This window comes from Helicoverpa armigera, chromosome 25, assembly GCF_030705265.1.
Source record: "Helicoverpa armigera isolate CAAS_96S chromosome 25, ASM3070526v1, whole genome shotgun sequence".
In the NCBI taxonomy this organism is placed as follows: domain Eukaryota; kingdom Metazoa; phylum Arthropoda; class Insecta; order Lepidoptera; family Noctuidae; genus Helicoverpa; species Helicoverpa armigera.
The window spans coordinates 3,959,065-3,982,521 of NC_087144.1; the positions used below are offsets into that span (position 1 = coordinate 3,959,065).

The following is a 23,457-nucleotide window of genomic DNA, read 5'->3' on the forward strand; positions in this document are numbered from 1 at the left end:
AAAATGCTGAAAAAATTACCTATCTGGACCTAATCTATAAGTACCAAGTCCTCAATATTAATAGGCACCTATTGGTGATTGGCGCTGGAAAGCCTACACCTACAATTCAATTGCAGAAGCCATCAGAATATGAATCCTAGCTCGTTAGACTGGTAAACTCTAGAGATAAGACGAATTACTTAAGCATATAAGTTTATTACATTCTGAAATCTTCACCTCAATAAGTTTACGCTGAAAGCTTACCTGCTGATATCTTTAAGTAGGTACTAATATTATAAAACTGAAGAGTTTATTTGTTTAAAGCGTTAATTTCAAGAGCTTTTAGAATGAATTGAATTTCTTTAATTTTTACATAGCCGGATTCGAAAGGCTGTAGGACACTTTTCAGCCGCATGTGAGGAGTAAGTCGATAAAACGTGGATGAAACCGCTTGTGGAATCTAGGTTTAAATAACTATTTGTTACAGAACAATATCATGTAGTTCTACAATGATTTGACTGACGATGGTATCGTAACCAATCGAACGATCATTAAAACAATGCGTGTAACCTCCCGCCGCGACAAACATTTGATACTGCTACACAATACAAGAGGTTATTAAAAACCTACAACTTTTATAAGTTACAGTGGTACCTACTCATAGCCTAAAATAAATTAACTGTAACTCTTTGAACATTAAAAATATTCCAATTCCAAGATTATTAGAAGACTATTAGGTTATTATTAGGTTTTCTTAAGTTTAGTAGAAAGATAAGTTCTGTTCCCATAAGTATAGTGGTATGAAGCTTGACTAGTTTAGGGAAAGACTCGGCTCTGATTATTTTTCATGTTTCAGGTTTTTTCCTGTCAGTTAACAATCTCCTGGCTGACAAAACATTAGCTAATTGAACTAAAATAAAAATAGTTACGATGAATAGTAGGTATTGTGGTCAGCAGCTTGTGTCTGTCATGTGGAAAACTGAGGTTCGATGTCAAGCTGTACCTACGTTGTATGTGTGATTTACAATAGACTCACGAGCTTTTCTTGCTTTGCTAGTTTTCAGCAAAACTTTCCGCTTAAACATAAACTAATAACACCTATTAAAAAAAAGCTTCTCGTATTGAACTTTCTAAGCTACGAACACCTTGTCATCAGCGTGCGTACGAACCAAAATCATTTCACGCACACATGCAAACACGGCGTGCATGTATACTCGCACCTCTGACGCACACATGCGCGCGATCACCTCACAATCAAACCTGATATGAGAGGAACAATGATACACATTCGCGGCTAAGAGCGAGAAGGAGCTTTTCTTGTAGTATATGGAAGAAAAACAGATGAATTTTACAAGCTGTGGTAATTATGCAAGTGTAATTTTTCGGGGGTTCTTGCAACTTTAGAACAATCTCTCCAAATAACGGAAATTTTGTCTTCCGCGTTTACCTAATAATGATTATTGTCATGTTGTAGACTAAAATTGCAACTTAAAACTCATCCTGTTTTGAGGTATTAGCACTGAAAGACATCTTTAAAATTATACTTTCTTTTCCCTTAAGTTATAACTGATTTATTAAAATGAATTAGTGCTATCTAGCCTGCTAGCTTTCTAAGGTAACAAAACATGTAAATTCAACATGTAAATTCCGACGCGAATTTATGGACTCGTTTATCAGAAAAGTCTTTTGAAATAATTACATAACAGAAAGTACTTCATCGTATGCACATACAACATAGTAGTTAAATGCAAAATTATTCAAAAGTGACAACTAAAAATAATGTACCAAAGCATTGACGCGATTCAATTATGCACCCAATTAATCCACGTTCTTCGTCAAGTTTATTAAATGTTAATGTATTTCTTGATCTGCATATTTGCGGTGGTCTGTGGTTGTCCGGAGTTATCGCGGCGCGTCAGCCGCGGACACTACATGTGATAGCCGCGGGCAGCCGCCGAATGCTCACGTGGGCCCCAACACGCGCCAACATACGAATTTAAACTTCGAATTTAGAATACGAAAACTTTTTTTTGTAATTTGAAATATTCGAATTTTGGACAGTGATTGTGTTTTGTTTTTTAATTTTTGTTTAATTAATGGTTGTTTTGTGTTGGACTTTGAGTGTAAACTTTTTATGCAAAACTTTTTTTTTAATTGTGTGACAGTGTTAATTTAGTGAAGACATTTTTTTGGTTTTCAATTTGATTGATTTAGTTATTAACGGCACGAGAATAGAACCCGCGCCAATCAGGAGGTAATCACATATTGGTCGGCAATTTCCTATACCATCAATAATAACGGGGCAAGTAAACAATAACATTATTTGATGTTAGAAAGGAACAAACGTACACAGAAGAGGAGGACAAAAGTAAATCAACGATCTAAGAAAATAGAATTCTCATACGAATTGTAATGGCGGTACAATAATCGTGTAAAAGTTCACGATAGTTGGCCAACGTGAGGCGGTAACAATACAACAGAGCCAGCGTATGCAGGAACTAAACAAATCGATTTATATATACATGTTGTACTGAAATTAGAGGTCGTTGTAAACTGGCCGGTTATAGCGGTCATCTCGGCCGATAGATAATGATCTGTCGATGATTTACGCCGCGTTAAACCGACAATGGCACGAGATAACCCCCGGCCGCTGCACAATGTGACCAATTAGAAACGCGGAACATTCGCCACGATGACTAAAATGAATGGTATCAACCTGCCCGATATGACCGACCGGGATCTCACCATCGAAGACATTTTCAACGAGAACTTTAATCTGAAAAGAAAGAAACTACAGATAGACTACGAAGAACCTAAGAAAAGCCACATAAGTGATGACCCTACTAAATTCGTTGAAAACAACAATGTAATAGACAAAAGCGAAGCACCCCAAAATATGAAGCGAAAATCGAAAACTTTTGCCGACAACTACGATATCGATAAGATAGTACAATCGAACATGATAATCGATAAAGAATCGAGTAAACTAAGACTGGAGATGAGACAGATTGGAGATCTGGATTACAAAACAAACGGGCACGTCGGTAATGATATTACCGAAGTTGGGTCTGTGGTAGATAGTAATGAGTATGCCATGAAGAACGGTAATGATATTAGAATGGATGGTGGTGATGATAAGATGATGAACAGCGAAGGCGGTGATTACATCAATGGGAATGACGAACATGGGAGCGATGTAAGTAATAAAACCTACTTAAAGTTTCATAGACAAGTTTTGATAAAAATGGTCTCTATATGTATGTGCCTTTTTAGGGAAATCATCAAATGATCCCTCCCGCTGTGGGTGCAGCGTAAGGGAGTGTCAGACTCTTACTGACTAAAACCCACCATGTTCCTTCTTGAGCCCTTTATGTACCAGGACCGCGTTAACTCTTTGGAACAATCCCGCAGCCCTCTGTAGTCTTTGAAAAAGGTTTTATGCCTTTTAAAATTTAAGTCTTTAAATATTATGCAACTTATTGCGATTGTATAGATAAGTTGTTTCTTCATTAGCATTTAAAGACTAATTATGTCAAGCGTCTATCAATTAAAAGGTTAGCGGATGTTATTGTCACAGCATGGTGGCTTTTTTAAGCAATACGTGCCTTGTGTAATTATATATTTAATATTCTTTAGTTTTGTCTCGTAACTATGCGGGCAATACAAGTACCTGCCGTTTTTCTTTTGGTAAGTGAAAAATTATTAAGCCTCTCCCTTTACCTACAGAGGGAGTTTCACTTACCTAATACATACTTATTAACACACTCAATGTGTCCTTCTGGAAACCTTTGTGTTCCCGGGCTTTGGTAACTTTCTCGAAACAATCCATCACTCAGAACAATCCCTTAGGTATTACTAACTTCCTTTCCTGTAATGATATTATTTACGCATAGTTCAAACTTAAATTCACCTTATTTACCAAATTTACCAATACCAATAACGGACATAAAACAACCTTATTCTGAAACGAAGTAGAAACAATTCCCAACCATCTAGTTTACATCAAAGCGTATAAAATTCGTCATGATTCGATTCTTATCTCGATACCGCCGAAATTCCTACAATACTCGACTAATTTCGACAATACTCGACTAATTCCGACAATAGTCGCCTCGGTGCCGTTAGTCGATCACAATGGAGTTATCGAGTGGAAATAATCGCAATCGGTTTAGAATCGATACGGTAAAACTTGTGGATAATCAGGTCCTTCCTTATTGTCGTATAAATCTGCGGAGCAGGATCTAGAATCTAGATTTTTTGACTGATTTCAACTAGAAATGAATTTGAGCTTGATTTTTCCTGTTTACTTGAACTGTTTTGCTAACTTTGACTCTATGGGTGAAAACTGAACATTTCTGTTAACCAGACAATGCGGTTTTGAAGTACCTATATAAGTAGCCAAATACCTACGTTTGTCATGTATTTAATTGGTAGTTATATCTTTGTTCTACAAAACATGTAGACAGACCTACCCAAGACACAAATTAAAGAAAGATATGAAAGCCCATAAAAAGTTGTGAAAATATCTTCAGACAAAAACGTAAACAGTTAATCAATCAATTTCGCGCCATAACGCCATTTATGTCACTCTATTTAAGGTCATGACCATAAAGAAGCATAGACAATCGCGCGGTATTTTTTTTATTCTTGCCAGCCTGTGTTAAACATAAAATGGTTAACAGTACTCTGATGCACTTGTAGAGGGAAAACTTGACATCTGCGCGTGACCTTAACGCGTGTCTATTATTTGCAATAATGTAACAAGAATTACCTATAGCTTCAGTATCAATTATTATTTTCTTCATCTTCATCGTACAAACACGCTATGTCTTCATCTCCCATACTCATTTTTTAAAGCTCTTCCCGCCCTATATTATCGTACTAGCTGTTTGTCCGCGGTTTCACCCGCGTCCCGTGGAAACTTCTGTTAGTACTGGGGATAAAATATAGGATAGCTTTCCAACAGTGAAATAATTTTTTAAATCGGTTCTGTTTCGGAGCATTTACCAACCCAAACAAAATCCTGTTTATTATACCTACATAATATATTACCTAGTATAAATCATCGTACAAACACAGTATATTTTCGTCAGCCATACTCTTCTATGAGACCTCCTTCTCAGTCCCTATGTACCTAAACTTCTTACAGAAGATCTTTCTAATGGCCGCCTAGCAAGTCAAAAGTCAGACACTAGGTGACTTGACCACGCACGTCAAAGCTAACTAGGCCACGACTCCTAGGGCATGAACAAATTGAGCTATACAGGTATAAACTTCAATTATGATGAGATAGCTTCATAAACTATGAACTTCTATTATAGAGGATTTATGCGCAATTATTTTGGTGTATAATTGGGCTTTTATGATGGTCGGTCGTTTGTAGAGTGACATTTGAATGGTGTGGAGTAGGTTATGGTAGGAAATGTTCTGACTTTGAATAAGGACTGGTTGATGAGAAACCTAATAAAGCCTGTATAGAAAAAAAATGGATTAGAAGCTTAAATACTTAGGCCAGACAAAATAATTATGTAATTTGATAAAAGGATAAGAGGACATCACCTTTACCCGAAGTTGGTATTGAGATCCAATGAGATCAGATGCAATCCAAATCTTCACTTTAATGAACTATTAGGTATATTTTGTGAGTCTTACACGCAAAAAGTATGGAATGGAACTGGACAAAAATTTAGTTTTAACGACAGAACATCACATCTTAGATAAGTAGCTCTACACTTTGAAAACCTAACCTTATCTTCTACCACTCACATTACCACCAAAAAGTTTCTAACACTAGAATCCCGCGCCTTAATTCTTGATCTAACACACCCAAAAATCTCTTAAAGTCATCACACATGATCAAGTTGATATATTGTTTATGGTAGCATAGTGAGTTCTTTAACCTTTAACTCCAGTAAATGTGTCATGGTGGCCGGTTGACGGCGCGCTTTTTGCGAAACCAAACCAGAATACAATGAGCTTTGGGTACGAGTTGTGATTGATATTATAATAATAATTACATATATCTTTATTTCAGACAGAGGAGTCCATTTCTTTACAAATTAGAAAAATAATCAAAACAGTAATTAAACTCAAGTAGTAAATATGTGAAGTTCTTTCAGTAGGGACTTTCTAAGATAATTTTGGAACTGGAACAACTGGAAGCCGACCCCAACATAGTTGGGAAAAGGCTCGGAGGATGATGATTTCTAAGATAATTTTGACGTCTCATAAAGGATTATTACCTCACAACACGATTTGCCAAATGGATTGGTGATTTCAAATAAGGTTCCTATCATAACTTGGCTTCTCAGAAGTAATGTTTATTCATTCATGTGGAGTTTTCGACTGTAGTGAATTCACGTGTAACTAACTTCAGACACGCAATGATACTCGAGAAAAACTGTAATTAAAAAAATTTGACACGGGCAAGACTCTGATCATGTTGATAATGACCGCTCTAGGGAAAACACAGGACACCATTTGTCTTTACAATGACCTGTAACTAATTCTACACATGGATAATAATAGAAATGCGTAAAATAAATATATTTGAATTAAATTAGGTAATAATTAAAAAGCTCAACAGAACTTAGTATTTTGGAATTAATTACGACTTATTTAGATATAGACTGAACAAAACACAAGTAACGCGACATTATAATACACGCAAACATATCGCATACATTAAAATAATGACATCATTTCAGTCTAGACTGTATGATAGACTGTGCGTCTAGTGATTGTCCAAGCTAGTTAGACTGACAATGTACTTGTTCTGTTATTCCGTCTGCAAGTGGGTGAGTGTTGGTGATAGATTATTGTCCAACAATTTGTGGTTTCAGATGATATTTTTTCCTGTATTAAAACGGTATTTTCTGACCGTCTTTTGTTGCAGTATTTTCCTTGAAAATTGACAGCTGTCAACACAAAACATTCGGCATGATTCTTACTAGGTACTACTTGAGTTGTATCTACTTAGTTTATGTTTCTACGATTCAGAGTACCTATTTGTCATTCTTGTTCATACAGTTTTGACCTTAGTTCCCTTTTTTAATCTTTCCTAGCGCGCGTCTTCTTTTCCAAACGTTTTCTTTCCACAACGCATACATTTCCTTATAAATTGCCATCTATAAGCTACACTCAAATGGATGATGCCTCGTTGACATCTCACAGTACAGTGTTACCAACATAATAAATGGCCAGTAGACGTTGTACCAAAGAGTTTCATTGTACGACTATGACACGCCACCCACGCACGCACCTCTGACTCGGAGTTTCACTAGACACTACTTGATTGCGAAATATAGTTATATTTTGATTATGTTATATCCTAGACTATAAATTATATTTAGATAAAACTTATCTTTAGTTCCTTCTCCGAGTCGTGTTTAAGCTTCCTCTGAAATGCCATCAAAATTGATTGAACGGTTATAGGTTCAAAATACTAGGTTAACGGACACACTTAAAATACTAGATACGCTTGTTGAACTTGAGTATGCTACTATGTACTAGCTTCCGAAAGCGGTGTCACCCACGTCCCGTTGGCCACTCCGAGCACCTGGATAAATATGTAGTCTTCCTCGGTAAATAGGGTAACTAACATTGAAATATTGTTAAATTCTTCAACTTTATAATTTCATACATAGAATGACTTTCCTTTCACTAGCGAGGGTAGACGTGTGCAGGTCATCAATTTCAGTAATATTAATTCAATGTTTAAATAAAGGTTTAAAATCAAAAAGAGTTATTTTAAAATCTATTTATTTTCACATCCAATCCGACAATACACTTTAACACTCTTTAAAACAATCAAAAACAGCCAAAACCCAAATAGGTGTTGGCAGACACACCACAAAAGAGTAAATTGTGTTTTGATACCAGCTCCAAGTATATTGAAACACGTATTCCAAATAATTGGGATCATTAGGCAAGTCCAACTTCCTAGAAACAGATATTTAGATCCATTTTGAAAGTTCAGTTAGGTCCAAGTAATGTTCAGTGTTGCCAAAGAAAAAAACTGAAAAAACCGCAAATCTTATTTATTCGATTTAAATTATGTTTACTGTAAACTTAATTGGGTATCTTGTTGGGTTTTTGTGTTCGTAAATTTTGGGTTTTTATTTTTTGGTTTTATATTTAGTGAGATCATTGGAGAGTCTAATCCTTTGCGTTTAGAAGCAGATAAGATAGGTTTAGAATTTGAAGCTTAGCTAATTCTGTATACCACATTTTTTTTATTTTGCTGCCTCATTAGTTTTTATTTCAAAAAGGCCTTTGCTGGCTCATATGAAACGTCACACTAGTTGCACGGTTCCAAAAAGTTGGTCTTTTTTACGGAAATTATCTTTGATATCATGTCACAGATGTGACTCTTTTCTACCAGTCATTATTATCGGCCTTTTTATCGTCCCACTGCTGGGACAAGGGACAAGTATTGAGCGTAAATGATTTGACTATTCTAATCGCGTATCCAAGGCACTCCTTAATTTTCGTAGACACAGACAGAACATAAACTAGACTTAAAAAGGGTCATCAGAGTCACCCAATCAAGATTCAGCGACACCACAAAACTATGACGTCAGCCACCACAAACAAATGACTCTCGTCATCACACCCAGGACATTGACCCCTCAAGTGAGTGACTAATGAGTAACATAGTGGCTATCACTCGCTTCGGTCAGCCAACAATAACATACCTTCAGATCTATTGTGTTTTTATAGCCACAAGCCACTAGCCACTCAGCCCTGTGTAAGAGAAATTGCAGAAGTATTACCTACTTTTGTACGCCATTGGGTGTGGCCATTGTCTATAGCTAGAGAAAGTTATGAGACTAAAAACTTTTTATAGAGGAATATGGAAGATTCTACTTCTCTATGAATGAACCTTAGTCTTAAATGATAATCAAACAAAAACAACATGTGGACATGCCTAAATCTGATCTTAAGCACATTACGATAATTATGGTTAATTAATGCAGTAATTTCCATCCGGAATTAATTAAACAGTACAAGTTTTCCAAAGCAGAAAGGCTAAAACACAAGCCATTACTAAATAGAATGACAGCTGTCAATCAGATGTCAATCTGTCAAACGATTGGGATCTTCGCGCGCCATCGTTAGCGAAGTTACGGCTGCGTTCCTGTTTATTGTTTTGTGATAAATAGGTGATATGCGATAACAAATACATTAGCCTATTAGAACATAGGTGAATGCTGTATTGTATTCTTTTTTTGAACCGTTACTCCTAACACTTATGGTACCAGAAGGTTAAAATGGCCATGAGAAATGCATACCCTTATTCGGGGGTGGGAGACTCAACTAATAATGAAAGCACAATTCATTTTGGATCACATCGTTAACCATGCAGCCAACCAGATAAAAATATACCCTAGATTTGAAGCCTTTTCCATAAAGGCATTTTAAATACTAAATCCTTAAGATAACTTTTGAAGGCGCCTTCGTTTTTTCTTCAAACCAAATCCAATTCAGCAAACACTGAAACAATCAAGTGCCCTGACCGTGACAAAGTATGGTGACTCGAAGTTACGAATTGAACCTTCTGCTTGATATTTGCATCATGACACCATGTACCAACACTCACTACTTTTCCGTTACCGTGTCTAGCTAATAAATTATCTTTAGATACACACTTACCTATTCTATTATTTATTTATTTCTACATACATTTTCAAACATAATATAAAACCTATCCAGTGATCCTTATGCGTCTTTCATGCAATTGTTGTCCAAATTTCAATATTATGATTTATTTTCCACCCACACAAGTCTGGCTGTCATTGGATGCAAGTATTTCATTACGAACGAGTTATTTAGGCGTATCGATTAATCATAATAAATCGTTATATCTTTAAGGTTATTCGTATTTTAATGCAATTGTTGGATTAGGTGATTCTTGACCTAGGATCATTGAGATTCATCTGCAGTCAATATTGAGACTTCTAGTAAGTTTTTAGTATTTTTCCATTAAGCTAATTACTAAGCTTTACTAGATTTTTATATGTCCATAAAAATCGACACACGGAGAACGATTCAAATAATATTTCTCTGAAACTGCAATTAATCCGTGGGAAAGATTCTAAGTGAGCTTTCAAAGTATTATATTTTTCAGAAGCAATATAATTTAATAGCAATAAACCGAACAAAAAATCTAGAAATCTAGTCCAAATAGGTACAATTAAAACCAATTTATTTCATTTTTAACGACATTAAATAAGGAAACGTTCTAAAATAGACAAAATTAATTATAAAACGAATTCCAATGACTGTCCATCAAATCTGTCATTGAAGATTTCACATTCGACTTGTAGAGCAAGTTTGTAATTTTCTAAGAAAACTATTCTAATTCCAACCAATAATAATATGCGAAAGTATGTTTGTCTGTAGGTAATGTTTTCCCTTTGAATCAATTAATATTTAGCTCGGACATAGATAAAGCCAGGAGAGCATAGACAACCTTTTATTCGGGTGCATTCGATTTCTGAAAAACTAATGTTTAGCGGTTAGATAGATGCCGAAAGAGGTAATGAACCTAAGTAATTTGGAAATCTCTGGGTCAGATATTATAGTCGGTAAACAAAGATTTTCATAGCCTAGTGTTCTATGAAACAATTTACTTTCGAACGCAGGCGAAACCGAATGAAATATCAAGCGTGCTATTAATACTTTTAATTACCAACTAATGTTTCCTGTTAGGTAAAAGCTGATCTGTTGCAGAATTTTGGCGATAACCACATAAATCGGGCAATGATTTGCTACTAACTGTAGTTTCGTATCTAGGTCGTTTTAGTAATTAAAATTTAACGTGGGCTGGTAAATAATAGTGCGTCATCAGAATATAAGAGTAATGTGATTTTGTTGTTTATCTATTTTAGAATTATTGAGTAGATCTAGTTTTTAAGATATCTTGATATTTTGCTTTAAATCGCCATGCCTTACATCTGTCTACTGTTTATTATCCTATAGGTTAAATTCTCTTATTCCTCTCTAGTACAAATATGCTAGTTTGATTCCAGGTCAGGTAAGAGAGAACCTGGACTTGAAGTTTTAAATTACTTACAACCATTGGCATCGATCAAACGTGGTGATTAACGCTCATTCTTTCTCTGTATGTGAATAGCCCTGTGCCTTTTAGCGGGAAAGTAAAAAGGCTGATGATGAAGCGAGGCTTAAACTACCGTAAAATAAACTAAGTGACTGTGAGGAATCTTTTACAACTATGGGAACTATTGACATGAGTTAAAGGCTAGAAAAATAGCAAGAGTCAAATTGATATAAGCGGATTGTATTTACCTACATATGCAAGGAAGTAAGCGTGTTTAAAAATGAAGCTTGTTGCATTGCATCAAATGCACAACATAAAGACAACTAACCGTAAAGTCAAACTTAACTTCCCCAAATGACTTGTGCAAGTGGTTAAGGAAAATGTCGCTTATAAACTGTATAACACTTTCTACGTTCGACAACACTTGACACAGGTGTTACCGTGACTCATGCCATGCTGAAGTATTGCGTACTAGTTGCCGGTAATCCTTACTACAGACTTGTGACGCCAAAACAAAATTTTGCTGCGTACATTTCGAAGATTTATTTGAAAGAGAGTTCCTTGAATTTTAACTCACGTTTTTCTTGGTTTTCCTTTGATTGGGTCTTGTAATCTTATTTGGTCGTATTGTACGGTAAAGTAAGTATGTACATCTCTATTTTAAGCTAATATTGTTTGGATGACATTAGCGGAGTACCTAAGAACAATCCCGTCGACGAGTATACTTACGTAGCCGAAACGACTAGTTTTGCTTGTCCGGAGTTCGCTATACATGCGCGCGCTGAAAATTTAGAAGCTGTTTTTTAAAATATTACTTAAGAAATTGCTTATTTTCAGCTTAGTTTCAATAAGAGCCTACGTAAAAGATTTTGATAAGAAACGCAACGAACTCTTAAGAATTTGCATGAATGCTATGCCTTCCTGAAAAGGCCATAAAGCTCAAGCACTATTTAATTAGAGGTTGTTAACCATAATGCAATTCACAGCAATAGAGGTACCTAACCATAAACACACAATTATAAAGAGGATCTATCGATTCCTTGGCGCCTCATTCAACTTGACGTTAGTCAAGTTAGGTGGAATTTATTCAGACCTAAATGATTCAGTGACTAATATGGTAAAGTGAATTTAGGAATATAACATTCTAATTAGAATCATAATCTGACTAAATCATTATCTAAATCGCTTATTTAGGACTCCTGAATTTATTAAGTGCAATATTATTAAGGCCTATACCTTTTGTAAGTTTTTAACATAGTCTTCATACAGTTTAGTACCTATAATAATTATTTTTATAACCTCACAATTTATATAATATCTGCTACTTATTCCAAAACGAATTAATTTCGAAACTATCAGTTTAATCGTCTCACATATGAATGATAGCAATAAATCTAATCTGTTCATTGTTTGTGGGTTTGTTTGTCACACCAGTTTTATCATTTAATTGGCACTGCGCTAGTGGCGTAATTGCTGGTACTTTTCTACTGAGACTGTGGACTTGAGAACAATTTTTGATGGAAAGTTCGTGGATTGATGATGATAATAAATTATTAAGTTAAATTGTTATAAAATACCTATATTTCGATTATATTATATTTATATGATAAAATGTATGATTAAAGTATAGATGGAACTTTATAAAGGTCTCTTCACTTCGTCTGTATTTTATGAAGTTCTAATTAATGTGCCTATGGTTGAGGTGTATGGATACAAGAAATATATTGAAAATTAAGAGCAGTTTATCATAAAAATCCGTGATATCCTGTAAAATAGTACCTAATGATTTCTGTTTTTTTAATTTCTGGTTTCAGCTTGACAGATGTTTTTTTTCTAAATAGCCCAAGTCTGCACTCTCAGTAGCAGCACCAACATACAAATTTCGACAGTCGTTACGTATTCCACATACACATACATACATACAAGATACTTGTTTATACTTATAGAAAGTTGCTCCCAAATCAGCCTGCTTGTCAACATTACTCAATACAAACCGAGATAGATTACAATCAGGACACTGACAGTTGCAATATCATCTTTATTGCCTTGGCATAAAGGTCAATGTAGATTTTATCGGCCGCAAAAATAAGTTTGTCGCGAATGCCTTTTGATTGGGACACCGATTTTTTAGGATTTGATTTGAATATAATGTAGTGCATAATAAGATTGGTGATGGTGATTAAAGTTTTTGAATTAATTATTTTTCTTCCGTGGTTTTGGTAGTGGGAAATTTAGAAGTCAAGAAAAATTTAAATAAGTACCTATATGAAAGCTACCGAACTAGAAATAAAATTCAATAGGTACCGAAAAAAATCTTAAAAGTTTCTGAAATCTGAAAACACAAATATAGTTATCACATAAATATCTGGATTGCACAGAACAATGCAATTTTTATGACATAAGTTGAAAAAATTAGGTGCCTACGAGTTACAAGCATGAATACCCAAAGCTGCCTAGCTTTCCAAAAACATTTCTAGACTAAGTGGCATTTTTCCACCTTTGTTAATATGAAAACTATCGACCATCCATCTCACGCTGTAGTTCCCATTACTTCTATGTAGTTTTGTTTGTTTTATTATGTAGTTCCCGTACACCAGCCAGTGCTAATTGCCCACTACTCCTAACGCCTAACCCGCATTCCATTTTCAAGCAGTTTGCCCACGCGCACGATCAGCTGACCACAAAGGCGGGCGCGGAATCAATCACGTACTTCCAAGAACATAACGGTCGCGCGCCATTTTACTTTCTTTATGGCGTTCCTTTTTCGAAATTTCGTAATTAAGACCTTTTTTGTGAACCAAAAAGTATTTTGTTAAGAACGCGCTTTATTTCCTTGCTGGCTGATTTATCGCGATATTTTGATGCCCTTTGCTGTATGAGTATTTTAATTACATAATTTGCGGAATAGGTCGTTGGGTTGTGTCTTGCTTTGTTTTAATTTAAAAGAGATTGCACTGATGTGCACTGAGATGCACTCATTCGTGTACCTACCTACTTCTACTCGCTGTTGGAAATAGTAACAAATTGCGTGCAATTTCTAAAATGATCGCGAAACTTAAACCATTTTGCGCGAACAATTTTGGTGGAATTTCGCCCTTAGACTATAATTTTACTTTTTTTAATAGCTACAAGGTAATCCCAGGCTTTTCCATATGCCAAAGAAATTTTCATTTCCATTCCATTTTCCGTATTAAGCAATCACTTTTCAGATTATATCATAGAGCTGCAATGCGCTTTACCTCTTACATTATTTATAGTGTTTCTGTGAATCAGTGAAACGCAGCACGATATGCAATTAATAAAGCGAAAGCTACTCCATTACTTTTGTTATTTTAACCGTCAAATCCGTAGCGGACCCCAATCGGGGTCTGAACATCAATGTCACCGTAAGCTCGGTTGAGACCCCAATTGGGGTCTAAGAATCAGTCATACACTTTCCTAATTATTTACGCTCATATTTATTTTCTTTCCAATCAAACCACATTTGTGAGTACTAAATAAAATAACTAAATAAATTTAAATTATTTTTACGCATTCAAACCTTTCATATTTAGCATCCCGTTAGAAATATACCTTTTTAAAATCCAATCGTAATTACCGGGAATTCTAATCGAACTCGCCATGTTTGTTTACATTAGTTGTTTTTTTAAATTTGAAGACGCATAGACAAGATGGCGACGGTGATAGAAGTTTTGCATCGAATGATCCGAATCGTTAAAATAAAGAATCGATTTAATAATTTTATATTATTTGATATTATAATATTACTAAATTGCACTTTTGTATACTTAACATAATCTGAAAATAAATTAGGAAAAGTAAAATGACTTAATTTATTTAAAAAAAAATGCTAGAAAATCAGTGGTAGAAAATACGTTGTAGACGGAATAAGAAAAATCTTCGGTTTTTAGGGTTTCTGAAGACGGCAAATGAAGACTTATTTATTTCTTCGGGTGTTTTATGTGCAGGATTCCTGTAGACCTGCCAAACTTAATGGCGATTCGTTACTTCCAACTTTTTAACTGAGCGGCAAAGCTATTTGACGAGAGCCGTAGTTAGGTGTAGTTATCGCAATATGACGAGTTTATTGTTTGAAAGGGCAAATAGTTCGCTGTTCATTGAAAGCTGGTCCAAGATGGAAAGATGGCCGCCGCCGACTTATTTTTAACCGACTTCCCAAAAAGCGGAGGTTCTCAATTCGACCGTTTTTTTTGTATGTTTGTTACGCGATTACTCAGCCATTTATTTATCGATTTTGATGATTCTTTTTTTGTTTGATAGCGTATACTTCCGAGGTGGTCCCATTATCATCAGGTCAGGATCTGATGATGGAACCTTGAGAAATCGAGGGCGACTTTCGAAAGTTGCAGAAATACATAGGTTGAAATCTTATCACTCAGGTGTTTGCCTGGTAGCACTATTCAACAGTGAAGGCTTTGAGCTGACCTGATGATGGAGAGCAGTGAAGGTCGAGGGAACTCGACAACTGAATATTTAAACTTTCTCGTGTTTGTGCTTATATTATTCGTATTTACGAGGCCTCTGCAACAGTGAAGGAGATGGAGACGAGAGAAGTTCGGTTGTCGAGTTCCCTCGACCTTCTCTGGTCTCCATCATCAGGTCAGCTCCAAACCTTTACTGTTTCATAGTGTTATCAGACATACATCTGAGTGTCAAGTTATAACCTTATATATGCTTACAATTTTCGAGAGTTGCCCTCGATTTCTCAAGGTTTCCATCATCAGATCCTGGACCTAATAACAAATATGGGGAATATAGCCCTTCGACCAAAAACAAACATCCAAATTGAGAACCACCTCCTTTTTGGGATTCGGTTAAAAATATTTGGTGACTTTAAAATCAATCAATTATTATTATTGTTTCTCATCATCAAATAAGTACATTACTTGGGTAGTTACAAATTGCAATATATTTCAGAACGCCAGGCTTACCCTCCGCCGAAACAAAAATCTTAGAATTGTTGAGAAATAATATAAGAATAAATTAAAATTCCGTAATAGGTAATAAAAATTCAATTAAAGTTAAACATTATTACGAATGACGCAACACCAAAATAAATAATACATATAAAAATTTAATGCTAAAATCTTTCATAAAACTTAAATATCTTTTTTCTTTACAACAAAAACAAATTGAACCTATAATTTCAAATTAATAAATAAAATTGAAATAAGTTGCTATAAAAAAATAGGTATATATAAAATTGGTATTCGATTATTTTTAATAAATATCCGATTTAGGTATCGAATGCACACCGCTGATTGAAAAAAAAAATACTCCATTCCAAACTCTACTTCTTCTTGTCTGTGACTTTGATCTTGTAAATTGTTCATTTTTATTGTGTATTTTATGTGCTGATTTTTTAGTTATTGAACATAAATAAGTGCACGAAATGTATTGCAACGGATTGAAAATGTTATAAATATGACGTTTGTGTTGTGTTTGAGAAAGTGATGCGATTATTTATTGGTAAGTTTTCACCAAATTTGAAATGCCTAACTTTTCGATAGACTTAAAAACACCGTAATTATTCTATTTTTCTGAATTAACTGACCCCATTTGACCTTTGCACGTTGTTGTCAAATAAGTGAGCTCTAAAGTTATAGTTAAAATACTTCTGATCAGGCATTACGGACTTAGAATTCATGTGTGGAAAGTTAGTATTTATTTTTATTTATTTATTTATTTATTGCTTAAAAGGTACATTTTACATTATTGAAAATATAAAATGTCCAACAAAACTGTATACACAGTTTATCTGTTGGATCAGATTTCTAAACTAATGACTTTCTATTATAGGTTCTATTAACTTAAGTTTACAATAATAATAAAATTAATATATTAGTATATATTAGTATTATATTATATATGTATTAGTATTATATATGTAATATTAGTATTATATATGTTAAGTTATATAAGTAGTATTAGGAGGTTAATATTAAGTACGTAAGTATGAAAATCAAAGATTAGATAGATATAATCGGAGTATAGATATAGCATAAGTAAGAAAATTAGTCGGTAGTTAGGTAGTAGTAGAAGTTAGTAGGATAGTAATACAATAAAAAGTTAAGGCAGTGTACTGAGTAGGTGTTTTTTTAGTTTTATCTTAAATCTATTTTTCCTATTTTCGTTTCTGATGTCGTCTGGTAAGCTATTGAGTACGTATGGGACACGCTTTTCTAGCGTTCGGTCCCCATAAACATTATTAACTCTGGGTACTACATATTTACCAGACGACATCGTTCGGGTGTTATAACTATTAGTAACATTAGTCAACAATGAATTACGCTCTCGATTACCATGGCTATTAGTTGCGAGTAAGTACTTATGTTTTATGCTGACCGGTAATACTTTGCAAATTTTGTATAGTTTATAATAGTCTGTTTTATGTTTTTTTAGTTTTTATCCACTAATAGTTTTAAGAACCTAATTTGTATATTTTCTAATTTTTCTATGTGAGATTTGAATGTAAGTCCATAGCAATCAAGAGCGTAATCAATTATTGATTCTACCATACATGAATATAATATTTTTAGGGTACTAGTAGGAACTCGATAACTTAGGTGATAAAATTTACTTAGTACAGTTTTAAGTTTATTGCACAAGAAATCTATATGTTCTTTCCATGAGAAATGCTCGTCGACTTTAACTCCTAAGTAAGTTACACAACTTACTCTCTGGATAGGTTTGCAGCCACAATTGACAAGGCCACCATGAATGCAACTAAATGTATGAGTGTATAGTGGTAGAGGATTATCCTTTAGTGGTAAGTAAGGTGAATGAATAATGATGTATTGTGTTTTATCCGTATTTAATACTATGCCGTTATCATGGGACCATTTAACTACGGCATCCACGTCTTGCTGCACCAGACGACACGTTTCAGCGAGGTCCGTACCGGCCCGCATGGCGCAGAGGTCGTCCGCGAACATATGCGCCGAGCAGTGCTGTAGCACATTGCACAGACTATTAACATGCATTAAATAGCATACGGGACCACTTCCTGAGCCCTGCGGTACCCCGCAACGGACCATTTTTTCATCGCTCAACGTGTCGCCTATCTTGACTCGGTAAGAGCGTGATGTGAGGTAGTCTCTGAACCATTCCTTCAGAGGCTTCTCCACACCACACTCTTCTAAAGATGATATTAAAGTGTCTGTTTCTAAGGTGTCAAAGGCTTTTTTGTAATCAAAGAATATTGCGACTACGAACTTTTTATCATTTAAGTAGTTGTTAATTTCGTTGGTAAAGTTAGACAGTAGTGTATTAGTACTCTTTGCTTTTTGGAAACCGTGTTGTAATTTATTTATTATGTTATGTGTGCGTAAGTAGGTGCTAAGTTGATTTATTATGCATTTTTCTATAATTTTGTCAATACTGGATAAAATTGCTATCGGTCTATAGTTAGAGTATGTCTTGCGGTTGCCTTTTTTATATATAGGACGTATTATTGCTTCTTTCAATTTTTTTGGAAATTTGTGTTTTTCTACGGATAAATTAATTAACTTCGCTATGACAGGACTTATTTCGTTAACTATTATTTTTAAATCTGACATACGTATGAGGTCGCTTCCAGGTGATTTGTTAGCGTCCATGTTTTTGATGATTTTTGCAACGTAATTTTGAGTCACTGGTTGCCACCTCATATTTTTGTCAGGTTTTTGTATGTAACTGTGTCTAGTTAACCATTTATCGTCACATATATGTTTAATTTGTTGGATTTCCTCATCAAAAGTAGTTGCAAACCCATCCGCTATATCTTTCGTACTTCCCTGCGCTTGCATATTAGATAATATCACAGTATCTAGAGATGGCTTGCTATTTCCTAATAATATATTTATTCTATCCCATATCTTTTTAATATTTTTATTACAGTTAATAATACTTTGCTTATCATATTCATTGCTACATTTAGTAATAGTTTTATAACATTTGTTTCTATATTTAGTATATTCTAATCTTTTTATCATATTCTTTGGATCATTGCACCAAACCTTGAACAGTCTATCTCTCTCCTTTATTAAATCTTTTAAATAATCCGTGACCCAACTTTTATTTCTAGAGCTTACACTAACGTTTACAGTTTTATAGCAATCATTGTAGATCTCAATAAATAGCTGCGTAAGTGAGTTATACAATTCAATTGGACATTCGATAGACAGCAATGCTTTAAAGTCAGTACTCAATAATCGTTCCCGAACCAGCCGATTATCAAGAACACGGCGACAACTCGCGGTAGGCATATTTCTCCCGCTCCGATCGTCAGCTGATGTCCCGCGTCCGCGCGATGCGCTGTTGCCAGCTCGCACACTATTTTGTGTGGCGCGGTTCCACTGCACTGCGGCAGACACGAGAAAGTGATCCGATATTTTTTGACGTATTACCGCGGAATTAATTTGTGCTGAAGGTGCTCTAATATATATATGGTCTAGGCATGATTCGACTACATTTCCTTTCATAATTTCTTTACGTGTTATTTTATTTATGCATTTAATTAAACCAAATTCGGCTAATAAAGTTTCATATTCCATTACCCGGCAGTCTTGACTTTTTAATAAGTTTATATTTATATCTCCACATATAATTAAATTATTCTTTATTGGTAAATTTTCTAATACTTTACGTAATTCTTCGAGAAATTGTCTAGTTTTATCTTGTTTGTTAATTTTTGGTGGTCGGTAAATACATAGCAAATAAATCGGATCACTCTCGCTGTCGAGTGCAATGGAAACACACTCTGCCGATTTCATGTTTTGTATACATTCCGTATCATTTAATCGTGCCTTCAAAGTTTCGCGCGAATAAACTAGTACGCCACCTCCGGTTCGCCCCGTTCTTGTAACACTATGGATATTAAATCCTTTAATTTTATAGAAGTTTATCATAGAATAATTAATGTTTGGTTCGGTTACTATTATTATGTCGATATATTTTAAATTATCATGTAAAGTAACAGTTAGTTCGTGAAAATTCTTTTTTAAAGATCTAATATTTAAGTGTAAAATACAAAGGTCATTTTATATTTAACAGATGATATCCACGTTTTTAAATTTTCTACTTCGGATGTTGTAATTGTATTATCACTAATTATATCAATATTGTCTAGGATAGTGAATTTTGATACAGTTTTAAACACTTACTACGTGAATATTATGAATATAGGTACCTGTTAAGAATAAGGACATTAGACTTGTACCTTTGATTTCGTTTTGAGCAGATCGTTGATGTCGTTATCACATCTCACCCAGATCGAATTTTCATCTTCATTTTTCTTGACTAAAATTTTACCTTTAGAAATCCATATATACTTGTAATTGTTGTGCAGTTCTTTCTTTGCTTTCCATAGCAGTGTTCTAGTAGCCTTCGTCAGATCTTCGTTTATATATATTTTACTATTGTTGGTTCCACCGGTTATTTTGTCACTCGTGATGTCCGAGAGTTTTCGACGTTGAGTCAGCCAGGCGTCACGGGATTCGGTTCCCGAGGTCTTAAATCCGACGATAATTGAAGCAGCTTTTACTCCTTGTTTTCTTGGCTGGTTTCTCCTCACCCAATCTATATCATCGCTGCTGACATCAATTATCTTTCCAATCTTGTTGACTATTTCCTTTACGTTTTCATCCGGCATCTGTTCTATACCTACAATTTCGATGTTATGTTTGCGTGTATTTTGCTCAAAATCGTGCACACGCTGTTCTAACGCGACGTTGCATTTTTCCAGGTATGTGCACTTGTTGTTGATGTGTTCTACTGTCTTCTCTAGTTTATGTATTTTATCTTTCGATTTTTCATGTTCAGTTAGTAGGGTATCGTACTTATCGGAGAGTAATGACATACTATGTTTTATGGACTCCAGCTGTTTAATGAGTCCAGGAATTGCACGTACATTTTTTTGTATATCCTTTAGGATTTTGTCTGGCTCTCGGCCGTCTTCCTCCTGGTCCTCACTATCCGACTCATCTTCTTCACAGTTATTGCAATATATTCGGTTTTTACCCGCTTTCAAATCGGCCGCCAAGCCTTTCACGCAGCTTCTATGATAGGTACCCTGGCACTGTCCTTGACATATAAAATGAGATCCTTTCCTAGAAAGTACTTTTCTACACTTAAGACACTCCATTATTATTTTATTCAATAACGTACGAACTTAATATTTATTTGTTTATTCGCTTCGCGAGCGCGATACGAGCGGAGCGGCAACGTCACAATTTGCACGTGCTATTCCTACGATGCGCTGCGGACGAATGCAAGTACAAATTTTTCACTTCCATGTCGCGATTCAAAATATCCCGCCGAATCAACGGTAAAGTCATATGTCAAAATCTTGTCGAGCAGAGGGGTTAATATGTTTTTACAAGTGCTCATTAATGTTTTTTTTTTAACTTGCAATTCTATGACACGCTTTATTCGAAAATTGAAAGAACAAATTCGAATTAGGAAGGTCATTAGACAAACAGAATCCATATTTCCGGGCGAGAGGCTGGCAACACTCGGCACCCCGCCATCTTGCCCGAGGCGATACAGCCAATCGGCGTGCGTTCTTTATTCAAAAACTACTTTTGACACAATGCACTTTTATTATTTTATATTCAGTGGACATTTTCATTGTGTTTGAAAGTAATTGGTTATTCGTGCTCATAGTTGAGTAGATATATAGCTGTTTTATTTAATAATTTTACTTTTATTAAGTATCCGGGTGTCCCAATGCCGATTATAACAATTTTAAAGCTATCCTTTTGCAAGAAGATCTAGAACATTTGGAAGCTAGAAACTAATCTATCTCATCGGGGTATCGATTAATTCTCGTAAATCCAGGCTTTTTTTGCACAAAGGACCAGGCTTATTTTGCACAAAGGACTAAGTACCTCTAGACGAACGAGTTATTAGTAGACGAACTTTGGTCAGCCTTATATTTCTTCGTTTAGACATAATTTTCGACCACGTCATGTCGAACAGAAGCCAAGCTAAAAGCTAAATTCTTCCAAATAACTTGGAAGTCTGGTCTAAACTATTATCAGGGCTATTAAAAACATATAAATGTATATTTTGTATATGTATACAGCCGCAGGGCACGCGGAGACAGGGCGGCACTACGACGGAAATTAACGAAAGTGGTTTCAAATCCCTTCGTGTCAACCGAAAATATCGGAGGTGTTGCCAATTCAAAAAATTGTGAATATGATTCAATTTTGACAGTGGGTGATTGAGAATTTTGGGAATTAATAGGTAGAATACATATTCTACTATACCTACGTAAATGTAGGTATGAACTACATCACCAGCCTAACCTATTCGCTTATAGTTCTTTTTATGGTGGGAAATCATCATTTGACCCTCCCGCTGTGGGTTAGCAGCGTGAGGGAGTGTCAGACTCTTACTGACTAAATCCCACCATGTTCCTTCTTGAGCCCACTGTGTACCATTGCTGCGGTAACGGTAACTCTTTCGAATAATCCCACAGCTTCGCTTGTAGTTCTGAATACATGATACCTACAAATGTTGACAGTTTTGGTACCTACAGATAAAGTTTAGCCACATAGCGAATATTTAGACGGTATCAGACTTAGTTTTTTTTTTTCGATTGATAACAATATATCTACTATTTGGCTACGAAACCCAAAATTAGGATACCCTCCCAAACCTCTGCTTAAACTTCTAACGTCATCTACATACAAAAAAAAATCGAAGTCATTCTCTCGTAACCAACAAGATTAGCATTAATAAACCCATTAAACAGTAATACTGTAACATTGTCGGTACATAAGGCGCGCTACACACGACTGATCACCAATCGCGGCGCTCCTAATTAGCGGCCTCAGGGTGGGGTGAGGTCATACTATCGGTTTTTGCAATGTTGTGTAGTTGGGGCGAGTTGCGATCGAGTTTTGTGTGGAGTGGTTTAAGTGGTTCTGTTTGAAAATATTGAGTTAAATAGGTTTGTGTTTGGCTTAGGTTTCTTCACAATAAAATGATTTTTTTTTCTATTGATCTATTTTTGTACCTTTCTCCTGTTAATTGCAGATGGAAATTGAATTTTTGGAAAACTCTCTATAAATATTCTATAGCTATATTATTCTTACCTATGGAAATGGTTCATTTAAGTACTTAATCAGCAAGGCAAAACCATATCTGACGTCATTTTCCCTCACTTCAAAATAATGAAGATGATTCGAGAAATTCTCACTCGTAATTCACTTACTCTCCACGAATAGTGCAAATAGTAACCATTTCAATATTAAAAAGGGTCACATAAATCGAATATCAATCGTAAGGTCGAGAGCACATGGTTACCCCGAGGGCGGAACGCCCGCCCTCCGGCAGTCTGAGCCGAGCACGCGACGCGCGCGATCGTAAACCGAGCTTTACGATTCCTTTACGATTTTACCGATACA

General features: G+C 35.2%; 1 protein-coding gene across 6 annotated transcripts in view; it reads left to right on the top strand.

Moving 5' to 3' along the window:
• Tfap-2 (Transcription factor AP-2) overlaps positions 1-23,457 on the top strand; it is a 100,386-nt gene that overhangs the window by 51,156 nt on the left and 25,773 nt on the right. Inside the window, exon 1 of one of the 6 annotated variants that reach the window (XM_064041510.1) lies at positions 1,943-3,175. The exons of the other annotated variants lie outside the window; for them this stretch is intronic. Within the exon in view, the coding sequence (XP_063897580.1) occupies positions 2,672-3,175 (504 nt within the window). The 5' untranslated portion in view covers positions 1,943-2,671. Of the gene's footprint in view, positions 1-1,942; positions 3,176-23,457 lie in introns of those variants that run through there. 6 annotated transcript variants of the gene reach the window in all.